General features: G+C 41.0%; 1 protein-coding gene across 1 annotated transcript in view; it reads right to left on the bottom strand.

The window, feature by feature from the left end:
- The window catches only part of kndc1 (kinase non-catalytic C-lobe domain containing 1), a 33,150-nt gene extending 26,247 nt beyond the window's left edge, over positions 1-6,903 (bottom strand). Inside the window, exons 1-7 of the mRNA XM_019881891.1 lie at positions 6,628-6,903; positions 4,032-4,230; positions 3,542-3,600; positions 2,581-2,727; positions 1,516-1,633; positions 1,301-1,425; positions 777-835 (exon numbers count right to left, since the gene is read on the bottom strand). Of these exons, the coding sequence (XP_019737450.1) occupies positions 777-835; positions 1,301-1,425; positions 1,516-1,633; positions 2,581-2,727; positions 3,542-3,600; positions 4,032-4,230; positions 6,628-6,693 (773 nt within the window). The 5' untranslated portion in view covers positions 6,694-6,903. The remainder of the gene's footprint in view (positions 1-776; positions 836-1,300; positions 1,426-1,515; positions 1,634-2,580; positions 2,728-3,541; positions 3,601-4,031; positions 4,231-6,627) is intronic.
- Between the last annotated feature and the right edge of the window lie 6,785 nt (positions 6,904-13,688).

Raw genomic sequence — 13,688 nt, 5'->3', positions numbered from 1 at the left:
TACCACGGCAAAGACTTCAGAGATGGGTTTTTTTTTTTTTTAATACCGGTTCATTTTTTTTTTGTTTGTTTTTTTTTTGTTTTTTTTTAACTTCTGGTTTCAAAATGTTTTTTTTACTCACACATAGTTTCAGACACTGAAGCTTTTTCAACCTTTATTAGCTGTGTTAAAGTGTAATATATGTATCAAACAGTTGCAGACGAGGATTCCATGTAAATATCAAGCCATTACTTATATATGAAGTTAACTAAATAAATCTCTCTTTCAAATGAATTATTACATTTTATGCGGCCGAGGGTGTGACTTTAAAAGGACACCAAATTTACTAACACCTGCCTGAAATATTGAAAAAAAAAAATACAACAGCAATGGTATTCGACTGGATTTAAAACTTTATTTCCACTGCTGATCCAAGTGTCAATTATGGTAAAAAATCATGCCTTTATTCAATTTTTTTTTTTTAGAAACATGGTTTTGGTCTATTTAAGATATGTATTCAAAGTGACATATCCATTATAACCACGAATAAGACTACCGTTATATAAGAGACTAATAAGAGTCTAAACAGTGTCAACACAGAAATTAATGCAAAAAAGAAATAATAATATAACATTTATATAAATAATAATACTGCATACACTGTTGTTCTTAAAAGCAAAATTGACAGTAAAAAAAAAAAAAGAAAAAAAAAAGGCAAATTAGATTAGATTAAATCGGAATTGTGTCACTTGGACCATGCTGTATATAACCAGCCACGGTTATTCAATATCGCTCACCTCAAATGTGCTCCCTGTGCTATCAAACTCTGGAGGCACAAATAAGCCCTCAGGATCATCTAAAGGACAGAAACACAAAAACCTATCATGATAGTTATCAGAGATGGAGACTCTACCCTCGTTTGCCGATCCGTCCTTCGTCCGCGACCTGAGCACCCTTCCGTCATCCTCCCTCCGTCCTTATTCATGAAATAATCGTCCTACCTCCCCGTCTGTCCTTATCATTTTTAAAGCACTTCCGTCCTTACATCAGTCCGCCTGAAAAAAAAGCATCCGTGCATGACGCAGAGGGTGAGAGGCAAATGGCAGAGGTTTCATTGTTAATAAATATTATTTAAAACTCATTAGCTGGCTTGTATGGCAATGTGAGTTCCACTTCTAACACTATGTAGAGAGAGACGTGGAGAGAGAGTGAGAGAGACAGAGAGAGAGAGAGAGAGAGCGAGAGAGAGAGAAAGACAGAGACAGAATTCCATAGAAGTTATAGCCTTGGATTGTTTATGTAAACAAATACAATAACCAACCTGTTGTCTGGAAAGACCATTTGCCTTTATAGCAGTGTTTACAGTAAAGTCTTTGCTCATCTCATAGGAACTCTGTCTTTTGGATTTTGAGTGGTGCCAAATTGCCTCACCGCTCTCTTGTCCATCTGTGGAAAGATATGGAGAGGAATGGGTCAAGTCAGAAATCATTACAGAGATCAAATGTTGACACAACGAGAGGGAGCCGACGGAATGACCTTGGAAATTTGATATTGATTCAATGGAGAGCACACGCCGTCCAACGGAAGACAATTTACGACACACAGCCGCAGACGAGGTGTGGGGCAGCCGTGTTTGAGCCTGAAAGAGGATGTCCTGGGGTATTGCCACAAAAGATTGAACATAAAAACAAACAAAAAAACCCCATTGAAGTCACAATGAACATGTGCAGATAATTGTCTGTAGCATACTGACTCATTTAGACATTTAACTTGCTAAGGTAATAAGATATATTGACTATAAAATTCTACGACTAATCTAGTCCGCAATATGCAGAATATCACATGCCCAAACCTGGAAAACGGGTGCGAGGGCTTCCTGTGTATTCAAGAAAACAGGTTGATGACATGATTGTTTGAAGCAGAATTTGCTTAAATAAATAATTAATAAATACAATTTGACCGAGGGAAGGAAATAAACAACGGAGACAATGCGGTTGCACAAGTGTGCATGCCCTCTTAAAACTGGGGATGTGCCTGGGTTCAGAATCAACCCATCACATTCATCCATTTATTTTCTAATCCGCATATCCTCACAAGGGTCGCGGGGTGTGCTGGAGCCCAGCCGAGCTGTCTTCGGGCAGTAGGCGGGGCACACCCTGAACTGAACTGGTTGCCAGCCAATCGCAGGGCACACATAGACGAAAAACCATTTGAGCTCACACTCACAACTAGAGACAATTTAGAGTGTTTCATCAACCTGCCACGCATGTTTTTGGAATGTGGGAGGAAACGGGCGTACCCGGAGAAAACCCACGCAAGCACGAGGCGAACATGCAAACTCCACACAGGAAGTCCGGAGCCGGAATCGAACCCTGCACATCTGCACTGTGAAGCCGACTCGCTAACCAGTCGACCACCAGGCCACCCTCCAATAGTAATATTCAGACTTTATCCTGTCTGTGTTCTTCTTTTTCCCTTTTCAGTGGCCCAAACTCCTTTGATTTGTCATAATAATATTTTATAAACATGTATCACATACTAATGCATACTATAATAATATTTATATTGAAAAATATGTTTTCCTGGTTAAGAACAGTGAACCTGTATGAGTGGTCTATCCTCTGGTTTCTTCTCCTGCATTTTCTCCAACAGCTTTTGAGTTTCTTCACCCAGCTCAGCTTCCAGTTCGGGTTCGATCACAAAAGTCAATGCAGCCGACAGAGTTGAGCCCAGAGAAAAAACATGGCCCTGGATACCAGCACAAAGAAGAACTTAGAATTCAGGTGCCTTATGAATACTTTCACTTAGAAAGGTATGTCTGTCATCTAGTTGATTGTACCACTGCAAAGACTTCAGAGATGGGGTTTTTTTTTTTTTAATACCGGTACATTTTTTTTTTGTTTGTTTTTTTTTTGTTTTTTTTTAACTTCTGGTTTCAAAATGTTTTTTTTACTCACACATAGTTTCAGACACTGAAGCTTTTTCAACCTTTATTAGCTGTGTTAAAGTGTAATATATGTATCAAACAGTTGCAGACGAGGATTCCATGTAAATATCAAGCCATTACTTATATATGAAGTTAACTAAATAAATCTCTCTTTCAAATGAATTATTACATTTTATGCGGCCGAGGGTGTGACTTTAAAAGGACACCAAATTTACGAACACCTGCCTGAAATATTGAAAAAAAAAACAAAAAAAAAAAAAACACAGCAATGGTATTAGACTGGATTTAAAACTTTATTTCCACTGCTGATCCAAGTGCCCAATTATGGTGAAAGATTATGCCTTTATTCACTTTTTTTTTTTTTGAGAAACATGGTTTTGGTTTATTTAAGATATGCATTCAAAGTGACATATCCATTATAACCATGAATAAGACTACCGTTATATAAGAGACGAATAAGATTTATATAAATAATAATACTGCATACACTGTTGTTTTTAAAAGCAAAATTGACAGTCAAAAAAAAAAAAAAAAGGCAAATTAGACATTAAATCGGAATTGTGTCACTTGGACCATGCTGTATATAACCAGCCACGGTTATTCAATATCGCTCACCTCAAATGTGCTCCCTGTGCTATCAAACTCTGGAGGCACAAATAAGCCCTCAGGATCATCTAAAGGACAGAAACACAAAAACCTATCATGATAGTTATCAGAGATGGAGACTCTACCCTCGTTTGCCGATCCGTCCTTCGTCCGCGACCTGAGCACCCTTCCGTCATCCTCCCTCCGTCCTTATTCATGAAATAATCGTCCTACCTCCCCGTCTGTCCTCATCATTTTTAAAGCACTTCCGTCCTTACATTTCATCAGTCCGCCTGAAAAAAAAGTATCCGTGCATGACGCAGAGGGTGAGAGGCAAATGGCAGAGGTTTCATTATTAATAAATGTTATTTAAAGCTCATTAGCTGGCTTGTATGGCGATGTGAGTTCCCCTTCTAACACCATGTTTTGACACAAATTATTGAAATAAATGGACTTTTCCTCAATATTTTCATTTTCTGGCACCCACCTGTGTATATGCGTGTTGTTGCCATAGACTCACCGCTGAGTTGTTCCATAAAGCAAACATTCCCATGTGCATTGAAGGCCAGAGTGTCTGGGGTGATGCACAAAGTGTGGAAGAGGTGGGAGGGTCGAATGCTCTGCAGAGCCAGGACACACTCCGCACACACTGCCCACACGTCCTCCTCAGACAGACAGCTGTCTCGCAAAGTCAGGATGTCTGCCAGAGACACATTCTCCTGGAGACAAACGCTTATAGTTATGTCCATATAAGCAAACACAAGCCTTGATGTGAAAGAATGGTCACACACTACTACCGGCATTTTTCGAAATACTGAAAATTCCGTATTGTAGTTTCAGATGTAGCTGGTACTGCTGAAACCACAATCATAAATATCAGTGTTAACCAAAATTTAATTTTTTTTTCCTAGCCATTATCTGCAACCCAAATAGTGCCATGAAAGTAATGAAAATCATCACCCCCCCCCCAAAAAAAGCCCTGACTTTCACGAATAAAGTGAATTCTAAAGGCTTTTCACTACAAGCACAACTTTTATATCCCATGTGACTTTTCTAAGATCCATGCATTATCGATACCACTTGTCCTCAAGTAGCATCACAGGTAACTGCAGCCATTGCAGGCTGATACAAGGCAATAGGAGGGGAATGACCTGGACTGGTCGACAGTTAAATTGCAGTGTAAACATTTAGTATTGCTGGTGAGAATAAGATTATATTAGGCTGAAGCCATTGAGGGCAGCACAGTGGTGGTTAGTTTAGCTGCCACACAATTAAGAGTTCCCAAACTAAAAATCTCAGTTCAGACTTGCCCGTGTGGAGTTTTCATGCTCCCGGCATCTTTTCATGGGTTTCTTCCAGGTTAGTTCATCTTTTTTTCCCACCCCACAGTCCAAAAACATACAAATGAGATTAATTGACGATTATATTTGCTCCTATGATTGATTGTGCATGTGAAGATTTATATATGCATGCGCTTTGACTACCTGCTGACCAGTCCATGGAACTCCTCGACTCTTGCACAAGGTCAACTACAGTAAAATGACAAAAATGTTTCCAGATCACCAATGCCCCTAGTGAGGACAGCGGTGCAGAAAAAGAATGGCTGATGCAAATTCATTGACAACAATAACAACAATAAGTACTTCTTGAACACAAACAACTATCGTGATGCTACAAGCAGAAAATACCGAATTTTATTCAATAGCAAGGCCATTTGGCACAATGTTCACCACATCCTCCACATGTAGACGACACCATGAAGTGATTCTACACACCCCCACAGTAATGTGAGTCATCTGTGAGCTGCAAATGGCCTCAGTTTTCATGGCTAGCATGTTCAATATAGAATCAACCGTACTAATGTATTTAATGGCTCCATTAAAAGTGACTTTCAAAGGTATGAAGAAGAAGTGTGGCTCACCCCCACCTGCATCCACCCCGACTTCACTGTTTAAGGGTGTGTGTATGGTAAAGGTAATGGAAGCATCACCACAATTGTCACATCCTCCTACTGGTCTATGTATTGGATCGAACTCTTTATTATCCATCCAGCCATGACCCAAGCTAATCTTATTCTACAAATGAAAATAATATAATATGTATCTATCTCAATGCATGCCCAGTTGTCACTGAATGGGCTCCATTAAAAGTGACTTTCAAAGGTATGAAGAAGAAGTGTGGCTCAGTTTTGCATTTAGAACTCTGTATTCATGTGCTCTGACAAGATGATCGGGCACAGAAATCTATAAATACACATTTTCCCTTGAGAATAATACAAAGAAAGCCAGAAGTCCTATACGCTGTCCCACATAAGTTTTGCTTTGAGTCGAGCATGCTGGGGAGAGTGGTCATGGTCTTTCTTCTGTATGAGCTTCTGAGATAAACAGTGAGAAATACTGCAGAACTCACAGATGGTGTGTGATTTTACTGTGTAATTGTGTTAGTGGGAGTTTTTGTGGATGGTGGGAGTTATCTTTGGCAACTGGGCTTGAAACAATCAATTGAGTCAAAAAACCAAATGTAACTGGTCGCCTGCAATTCTTTCGGTTAGATGAAAAGCTCAGCTAAAATGTTATCCATCAAATTCCTCAACTATCAATAGTTTCGATCTGCCCCTTGTCCAGACAACAAATGACACTCAACTGAAAATGTTGAGGCTTCACTACACCGAACACACACGTTTGTGTGTATATAAACAACAATAACTGATATTGTGTAGCACACCACTGTTTTGAAATCCTCAAAAATTTGCAAGGGAGCTTCAAGAACCGAAAAAGCTGAGGTGATAACCTGACAACCAATGCGCAAGCCTCACCACTGGGCGAGTTGTTGTTGACACAGTATTATCGACAGACAATGAAAACTACGTGATCAGCCAGATAATTATTGAATGGCGTTTTATCGGAAATTTACTAGTGAGATGACCGTAGTTCAAACTCCATAATGTTTGTGTTTTTATTGTGCAACCCCACCTTAGGGCTTGTAATTCATGTCATGCTAGTATGAATTTGTTTTGTCCGCAGAGACTAAACCACCTGTAAACTGCATATGTATTATCGTGTGCAATTTGTGCTCCACTATGCTTCTCAGTCCTAGTTCGATTTACGACGACGTACCTCATCTTCGAGCAGGGGAGGCAGGTGGTCCATTTCATAGTATGCGTCTTTCCATGAAGTCTCCATTGCAGCAACTTTAGTTCTACCGAGTGAGGGTTTTCCTGTCACAGACAACGGCGACCGCAGTGATGCATGAGCCCCCCACAAAGAGCAGCGCCGAGTTCGGTCCAGCAGCTGATGGTGGCCACACAGGTCAAAAACAACCAATACGCGGAAGAATGCTCAGTGTTAGGCTTGTATTGCGAACATCTTACTGCAGTCAAGCTAACCCCCCACTTTGGTCTCTCTCTCTCTCTCTCTCTCTCTCTCTCTCTCTCTCTCTCTCTCTCTCTCTCACTCACACACACACGCGCGCACACACACGCTCGCAAGCACGCTTACCGCACGCACGCACCCACGCGAGCAACAAACCTACTCGCATGCACATTCGTGCGCACACTCCCACATCTATCTATCTATCTATCTATCTATCTATCTATCTATCTATCTATCTATCTATCTATCTATCCAGTACAGTACAGTACACGGTAAATATATACACTGATATGATTTCAAAATAAAAGCAAATTGAAATGGCTAGATTCTAATTGATTGAATGGATTTGCTGGCTTTATGCTCATATTTCTACCATTTACAATTTATTTGCATTTCTAAGGCACTCAGGTTTGATTGGAACTTCCATTTTGATATGTTTAATTTACTTTATATACTTTTGTATATTCATGTTTAGCTGTTGATATCTTGTATTTATTTTGTTATTTATTTCTGTGGCGATTGTCACAGAATTGCATTCATCCACACATCCATGTTCTTTGATGATTATCTTTAGTATTACTTGATGGTGGCACGTTCGCCTCACAGTGCAGAGGTCATGGATTCGATTTCAGCCCCGGCCTTCCTGTGTTGAGTTTGCAATCTCTCCCCTTGCCTGCGTGGGTTTTTTTCTGGGTACTCCGGTTTCCTCCCACATCCCATGATCATGCACAATAGGTTAATGTGTGTGCAGCTCCTTTTTTTTGTAGTGAAAAAAAATATCATAACATCAGTTTTGGTCAAAATCAGTGCTTTTTTGATTTTTTTTCAATACTAAATAAAGTTTAACAAGGCTGCTGTGGGTCGTTTGCTCACTTCAATTGTTTTTTGCTGCTTTCAATCAAGAAGCCAGTCAGAACACCCCCTTGACATGTGCTCCTCTTCTTTTCTACTAGTCACGGTCGCCCTAAACACAGGTCACCGACTGTGCCTAAGGCCTCATCGTCCATGGGGGGCACGTTTTGTGTGAGGAGAATTCACCCACAATGGATGTGGATATGCGCAATGCATGTTGATATGCGCACCAATTTCACATTAGCACTCCCGTGAAGTGGCCAAATTACCACCATTTGCTTATGGAAATAGAGAGGCAATTGCTGTGTCCAAATTCGTAGGCTGCGTCCTCCAAATTAGTCGGCCACAGCCGGCACATGAAATAACTTCCATGTCCTCTCCTTCTAGCCTTCAAATCTGGCCTAGTTGTGGTTAATTATAGATATGAAATCCCATTACCGCCAGTTAAAACAAAAATAAATCTCCTGCTTGTACAGTATACACTACCTACCAGAGAGATCTCATGTACACTCATTGTCTTGTGTCACACCATTTGCTATTTCTGTGCGCTAACCTGTCAAAGGTTGTTATTTACTGACATGATAATGTTGCTTGTAATATGTGTTACATTGTTTTCCTGGATAATACCTGAAGACTTATCATTTGTATCATGGTTATTTCCATTACAGAACTGCAAATTTGTTTTATAGTGGATGTATTCCCCTATAGTTTGGTATGATTTGGTTTTCTACTTTTCTTTCCCCAATGCAGCTTCTGAGCATCCAATCAGTTTTTGCACAGTGGAAAATAGAAAAGTTGATACTGGCTGTTTTTGTGATCTCTGGTTCTCCCCAAAACTGTTAAATTGCACATTTTCATTGAGGTCGGGTAAGCCACACATGTATAATCATTATGATGTATAAACAGCATCTTGCTATGACACACCTGTAGTATTGATCGATTATTTTGGAAAAGGAGAAGTGCTCACTTATTCAGATTAGATTTGTGAACAGTGGCAAGAAATGAGAAAGGCAGATGAAAAAATGAGAACTAAAGTGTTACGTTTATATTTTTGTTCAATATTATAAAAAAATGGTTGTTTGTTTTTGGTGATTGCTATTTGGATGGCCACTCACCCATATTAATTGACAATTGTGTGATGAAATTTGTTGTCTGGGTATGTATCAGCTGAGAGATGCCGGCTGTACAGTATTGAGTCAGATGCTCGAGCGAGGCAGGGGGAACCTTTGATTTGTTGACTGTTCATCGTGGCATGTTGCGATAATAGGAAAATAATGTTTCTACAGCAGCCCGGTCATTAATATGATCAATTTCCTGTATATCTCTCTACTGACTTATTACTTGAGAAACAAGCGGCGTATCTGATGCTATTGGCTTTCTGGAATTTAATCAGACAACTTTTTATCTTTAAATTGATTAATGTGGAATTGCTGAATCACTCACACAGCTGCAGAACATACACAGATGCACAGACAATAAAACACTATCTATAACTGATTTTACTCCTCAGACTGCCGGACACTGCCCTTTTACTTACTTTCTATGTATGCCATTCTGCAGACATATTTGACATGCTGTTTCGTGGATATGATGTAGGCCGACCTATGCACACATATCTTCTGACATACAAAGTATTACACACACACACACACACACACACACACACACACACGCACACACGCACATGCATGCACGCAAGCACACACACGCAGCATTTGTGAGGGAATGCATGTACTGTATATAAATACAGTATATATATATATTTTTTTTTTTACTTTTTGTACCCTAGGTTGCAGTCATTCAACAAAATAAACAATAACAAATAAACACTCAAACTTACCTTGGTATCAGAGTATGAATAATATTGGCCTTAACTTAATAAATCATACTGTGTATCAAAGAAAAAAAAACACTCACACTTATTATTAATTCCAAAAGCAAAACATCAATGAAAAAAGCTCTTTGACAATAAATGTGTGTCATTGTGTTGCTTGTTATTCTCCTACTTTGCCATCAAAGAGGGGAAAAAACGGCTTTGCGTATTGTAACCTTGTAGGCAGCAGTATGATAGGAATCAAAGCTGGTGACCACTACTTTAGTCAGTAGTTGGGCAATTGTGTTTCCTTTTGAAAATGTAATGAGCACACAAGGTGGTGTCTGTCATATCTGTTCTAATGGCTTCTCACGACGGAGCAATCCGTTTTAGTCTTTTACATTCTATTACCAATTTCACCACAAGACGGCGGTAGTGTATAGAGAAAACGCTGAACATCATTGCATTTACACCGACGGTCAGCTTTTCCTCAGAGTGTAATATCACTTTGTGAATTTTGATTCCTGTAGTACCACTTTATTAGGGACGATTTTCTTTTTTTTTTTTTTTACTGACATAAATTGACAACACTCTTTATTAACAATATCATTCGCGGCTGTTCTGCTTTTTTCTACTGAAGGAGGAGGTGGGGTGCTTGGCTGTTGTGTTAAGCGACTGTTGTGGCAGCCTCTGAGCCAGGGCTAAGAGGCTGCTACAACTCGCTTGTTTCAATAAAACCATCACATGATTCTGTGCTCCTTTGCAGTTGTACAAGGTTGCGTCACCAATGGGGAAAGCTATAAATAACAAAGACAGGCCGTGGGGGAGGGAAGGATGATATGGTGGATCACAGTCAAACACTAACATTACAGATTGGCAGCTATCGCCTGTCTCTGAATCCAGCGCATAGTGTTCATTTAAATTAAACAGTGCAGTAATATTCACGTAGTATTTGGTATGCATCACAACACTCCCAAAGGACTGAATGCATGAGGAAATTTGACAGCACATGGCTGTGACAAGTTATCGCAAATATTTTCATCTGGCGATGAAAAAAGCTCCTTCACACCAACGCCTGTGTGAGTTCTTTACTTGGCATTAAATACAGGGATAGTTGAGCAGTGGTGACTTGTGAAAAAAAAAGTGATATATAATAGTAGTTTTGATTATGTAAACTGAGTATGGGCAAATCTTCACAAATCCTCTCGGAGCACAACGGGAGCTACTTTTTTTTCCCTTTTCCCCTTTTTGCAGCCAGTAACTGTACAGTTGACACTGTCACCGACATTATTCCTTCTCCCTTCTGCACTACCTCTATTCTATTTGTCTCTGTCGAGACAGACAGCCGTGCCCGACTGAGCATCAGGTCTGTTGGAGGTTTCTTGCTGAGTGGGAATCTTTCCAACCTGTGTAGTCTCGTGTGAGAAGGTTGCAGAGATGCTCCATTATGTAAAGTACCTTGAGTAACGTCAGCGGTGAATTGTAAAATTGTAAAAAAGAAAAAAAAACATATACTGTATACATACAATCTAATACAGTATATATGTAATACAGTACAGTATATATATGCAGCCTGGTGATCCAGTGGTTAGCGCGTCGACCTCACAGTGCAGAGGTACTGGGTTGAATTCCAGGTCCGGCCTTCCTCTGTGGAGTTTGCATGTTCTCCCCGGGCCTGTGTGGGTTTTCTCCGGGTACTCCGGTTTCCTCCCACATTCCAAAAACATGCATGGCAGGCTTTGAACGCTCTAAATTGTCCCTAGGTGTGAGTGTGAGCGTGGATGGTTGTTCGTCTGTGTGTGTCCTGCGATTGGCTGGCAACTGGTTCAGGGCGACCCCCGCCTACTGCCCGAAGACAGCTGGGATGGGCTCCAGCACCAGCACCCCGCACGACCCTTGTGAGGATAAAGCGGATTGGAAAATGGATGGATGTACAGTATATATATACAGTATATATTTCTTTACCAGTGGATCCACATGTGAGAAACCCAAAAATAATTGGCTTTTGACTCAGCATGAGATGGCATTGTTTTAGTGTTTTATTTTGTTGACAGTTTTTATGTTATTAATTTGATTGCTTTAACTTGTTGTTTTAATATGTCAGTTTTATTTTGTGCACAGCACTTTATATGCATCTATGGTTGTTTGTAAAGTACTCTCGAAATGAAGTTGAGTTGAGTTGTTGATTGGTCAGCATCCATCTCATTTAGCCTTTTCATTTTAAGTCTGTTATTTCTGTTTTGAAATAATTTTACCAGTCGTCTATAGTGTTTTAGCTCTCTTATGTTCATAGGTGTACTATTTTTTAATTGTTTAATATATTCTCGTGATAATTAATGGTTCTCAGTGTTTTCTTGGAAGGGAGCCCTCTGCACCTGGAGCTGTGGTCGCCCATGGCCATGGTCTAGCCGTGAGTCCCTGGTCGCTGGGTGTGTCATCACCCGCTGCGCCGCTATACTGCACACTCAGTGACAGTGGCCTGAGATATGGTCGTGCAGACAGCTGAGTGAGTTGATCTTTTCTTACCTGAATGCCCCATACCCAACCTCAGGTCCCTGCATGTTTACGTATCTGTGTTTGCTTCTTGTAGGCAAGTGGGGGTGCATGTGTGGAAGGGGTGGAAGTACTTTAATTAGCATTTTTTTAGGGGTGCGCATCTGTCCAACATGAAAAGCTTTGATAGGTGCATTATATTTAAAAATATATATACAGTGCAATCATAGTGACTATGTACATGCAATACACGTATCGCAAAGATGCGTGATGAGGTAAGACTTTAATATACTTTGACCCATTATTTATAAGTGTATTTGTGTTGCTATTCAAAAGGAGAACAATACATAGGGCCATTACAGCATGAAATAACTATAACTCTCTCTCCCCAACGGATGACGTACTCAGAGAATGTCTCAGACAATGGGGAACAGAGGATGAGGTGCTGGAAGAGGGACCGTCATGGGAGGAGAAGCCCCTACACCGGACCATAAATCAAGTGGCTGATCTCAAGAAGTCCTATCAGTGGCTTGAGAGGGCTGGCCTGAAGGACATCCTGTCTGCTCAGGAGCAGACCCTGAGCACCAGAGCCATTGATGCCCAGATATACCACACCAGACAAGACCCAAGGTGTAGGTTGTGCAAAGAGCACCTGAGACGATCCAACACATAACTGCAGGGTGAAAGATGCTGGCAGGGAAAGCCTACATGGAACGCCATAAGCTGGCATAGTCTACCGAAACATCTGTGCGGAGTATGGACTGGAAACCCCAAGGTCAAAATGGGAAACACCTCCAAAGGTGGTGGAAAATGACCGAGCGAAGATCCTGTGGGACTTCCAGATACAGACTGACACGATGGTAATGGCAAACCAACCGGATATCGTAATCGTAGATAAAGGGCAGAGGAAAGCCGTTGTAGTGGATGTAGCGCTCCCAAGTGATGGAAACATCAGAAAGAAGGAACACGAGAAACTAGAGAAATACCAAGGGCTCAGAGAGGAGCTGGAGAGAGCCTGGAACGTAAAGGTGACAGTTAGGCCTGTGGTGGTCGGAGCACTCGGGGCAGTGACCCCCAAACTAGATGAATGGTTGCAACAGATCCCGGGAACAACATCGGACATCTCAGTCTAGAAAAGTGCAGTGCTGGGAACAGCAAGGATACTGTGCAGAACCCTCAAGCTTCCTGGCCTCTGGTAGAGGACTCGAGCTGAATGTGGGACGGACACCACCCGAGGGGTGAGACAAGGATTTTATTTTATTTTATTTTTATATAGTTGCCAGCCAATTGCAGGACAAACAAAGACGAACAACCATTTGCACTGACACTCACACATTGGGACAATTTAGAGTGTTCCATTATCCTACCATGCATGTTTTTGAAATGCAGGAGGAAACCAGAGCACCAGGAGAAAACCCACACAGGCATGGAGAGAACATGCAAACTCCACACAGGAAGGCCGGAGCCTATATTAAGCAAGTCTATTATTTAAAAAGGCTTGCCCATCTCTTCCTGTCTTCTTTTCCTCTTTGATCTCAGCACCTTCCCCTGTGTTTGTGTCTGTGTGTGTGTGTCTGTGTGTGTGTGTGTGTGTGTGTGTGTGTGTGTGTGTGTGTGTGTGTGCGCGCTCGCGCGGCCGTCTGGGGGT

This window comes from Hippocampus comes, unplaced genomic scaffold (genome assembly GCF_001891065.2).
Source record: "Hippocampus comes isolate QL1 unplaced genomic scaffold, H_comes_QL1_v1.1 scaffold36, whole genome shotgun sequence".
NCBI classification, from domain to species: Eukaryota; Metazoa; Chordata; class Actinopteri; order Syngnathiformes; family Syngnathidae; genus Hippocampus; species Hippocampus comes.
Note: the sequence above shows the minus strand (reverse complement) of the source record. Positions and strands in the feature narration are given on the sequence as shown.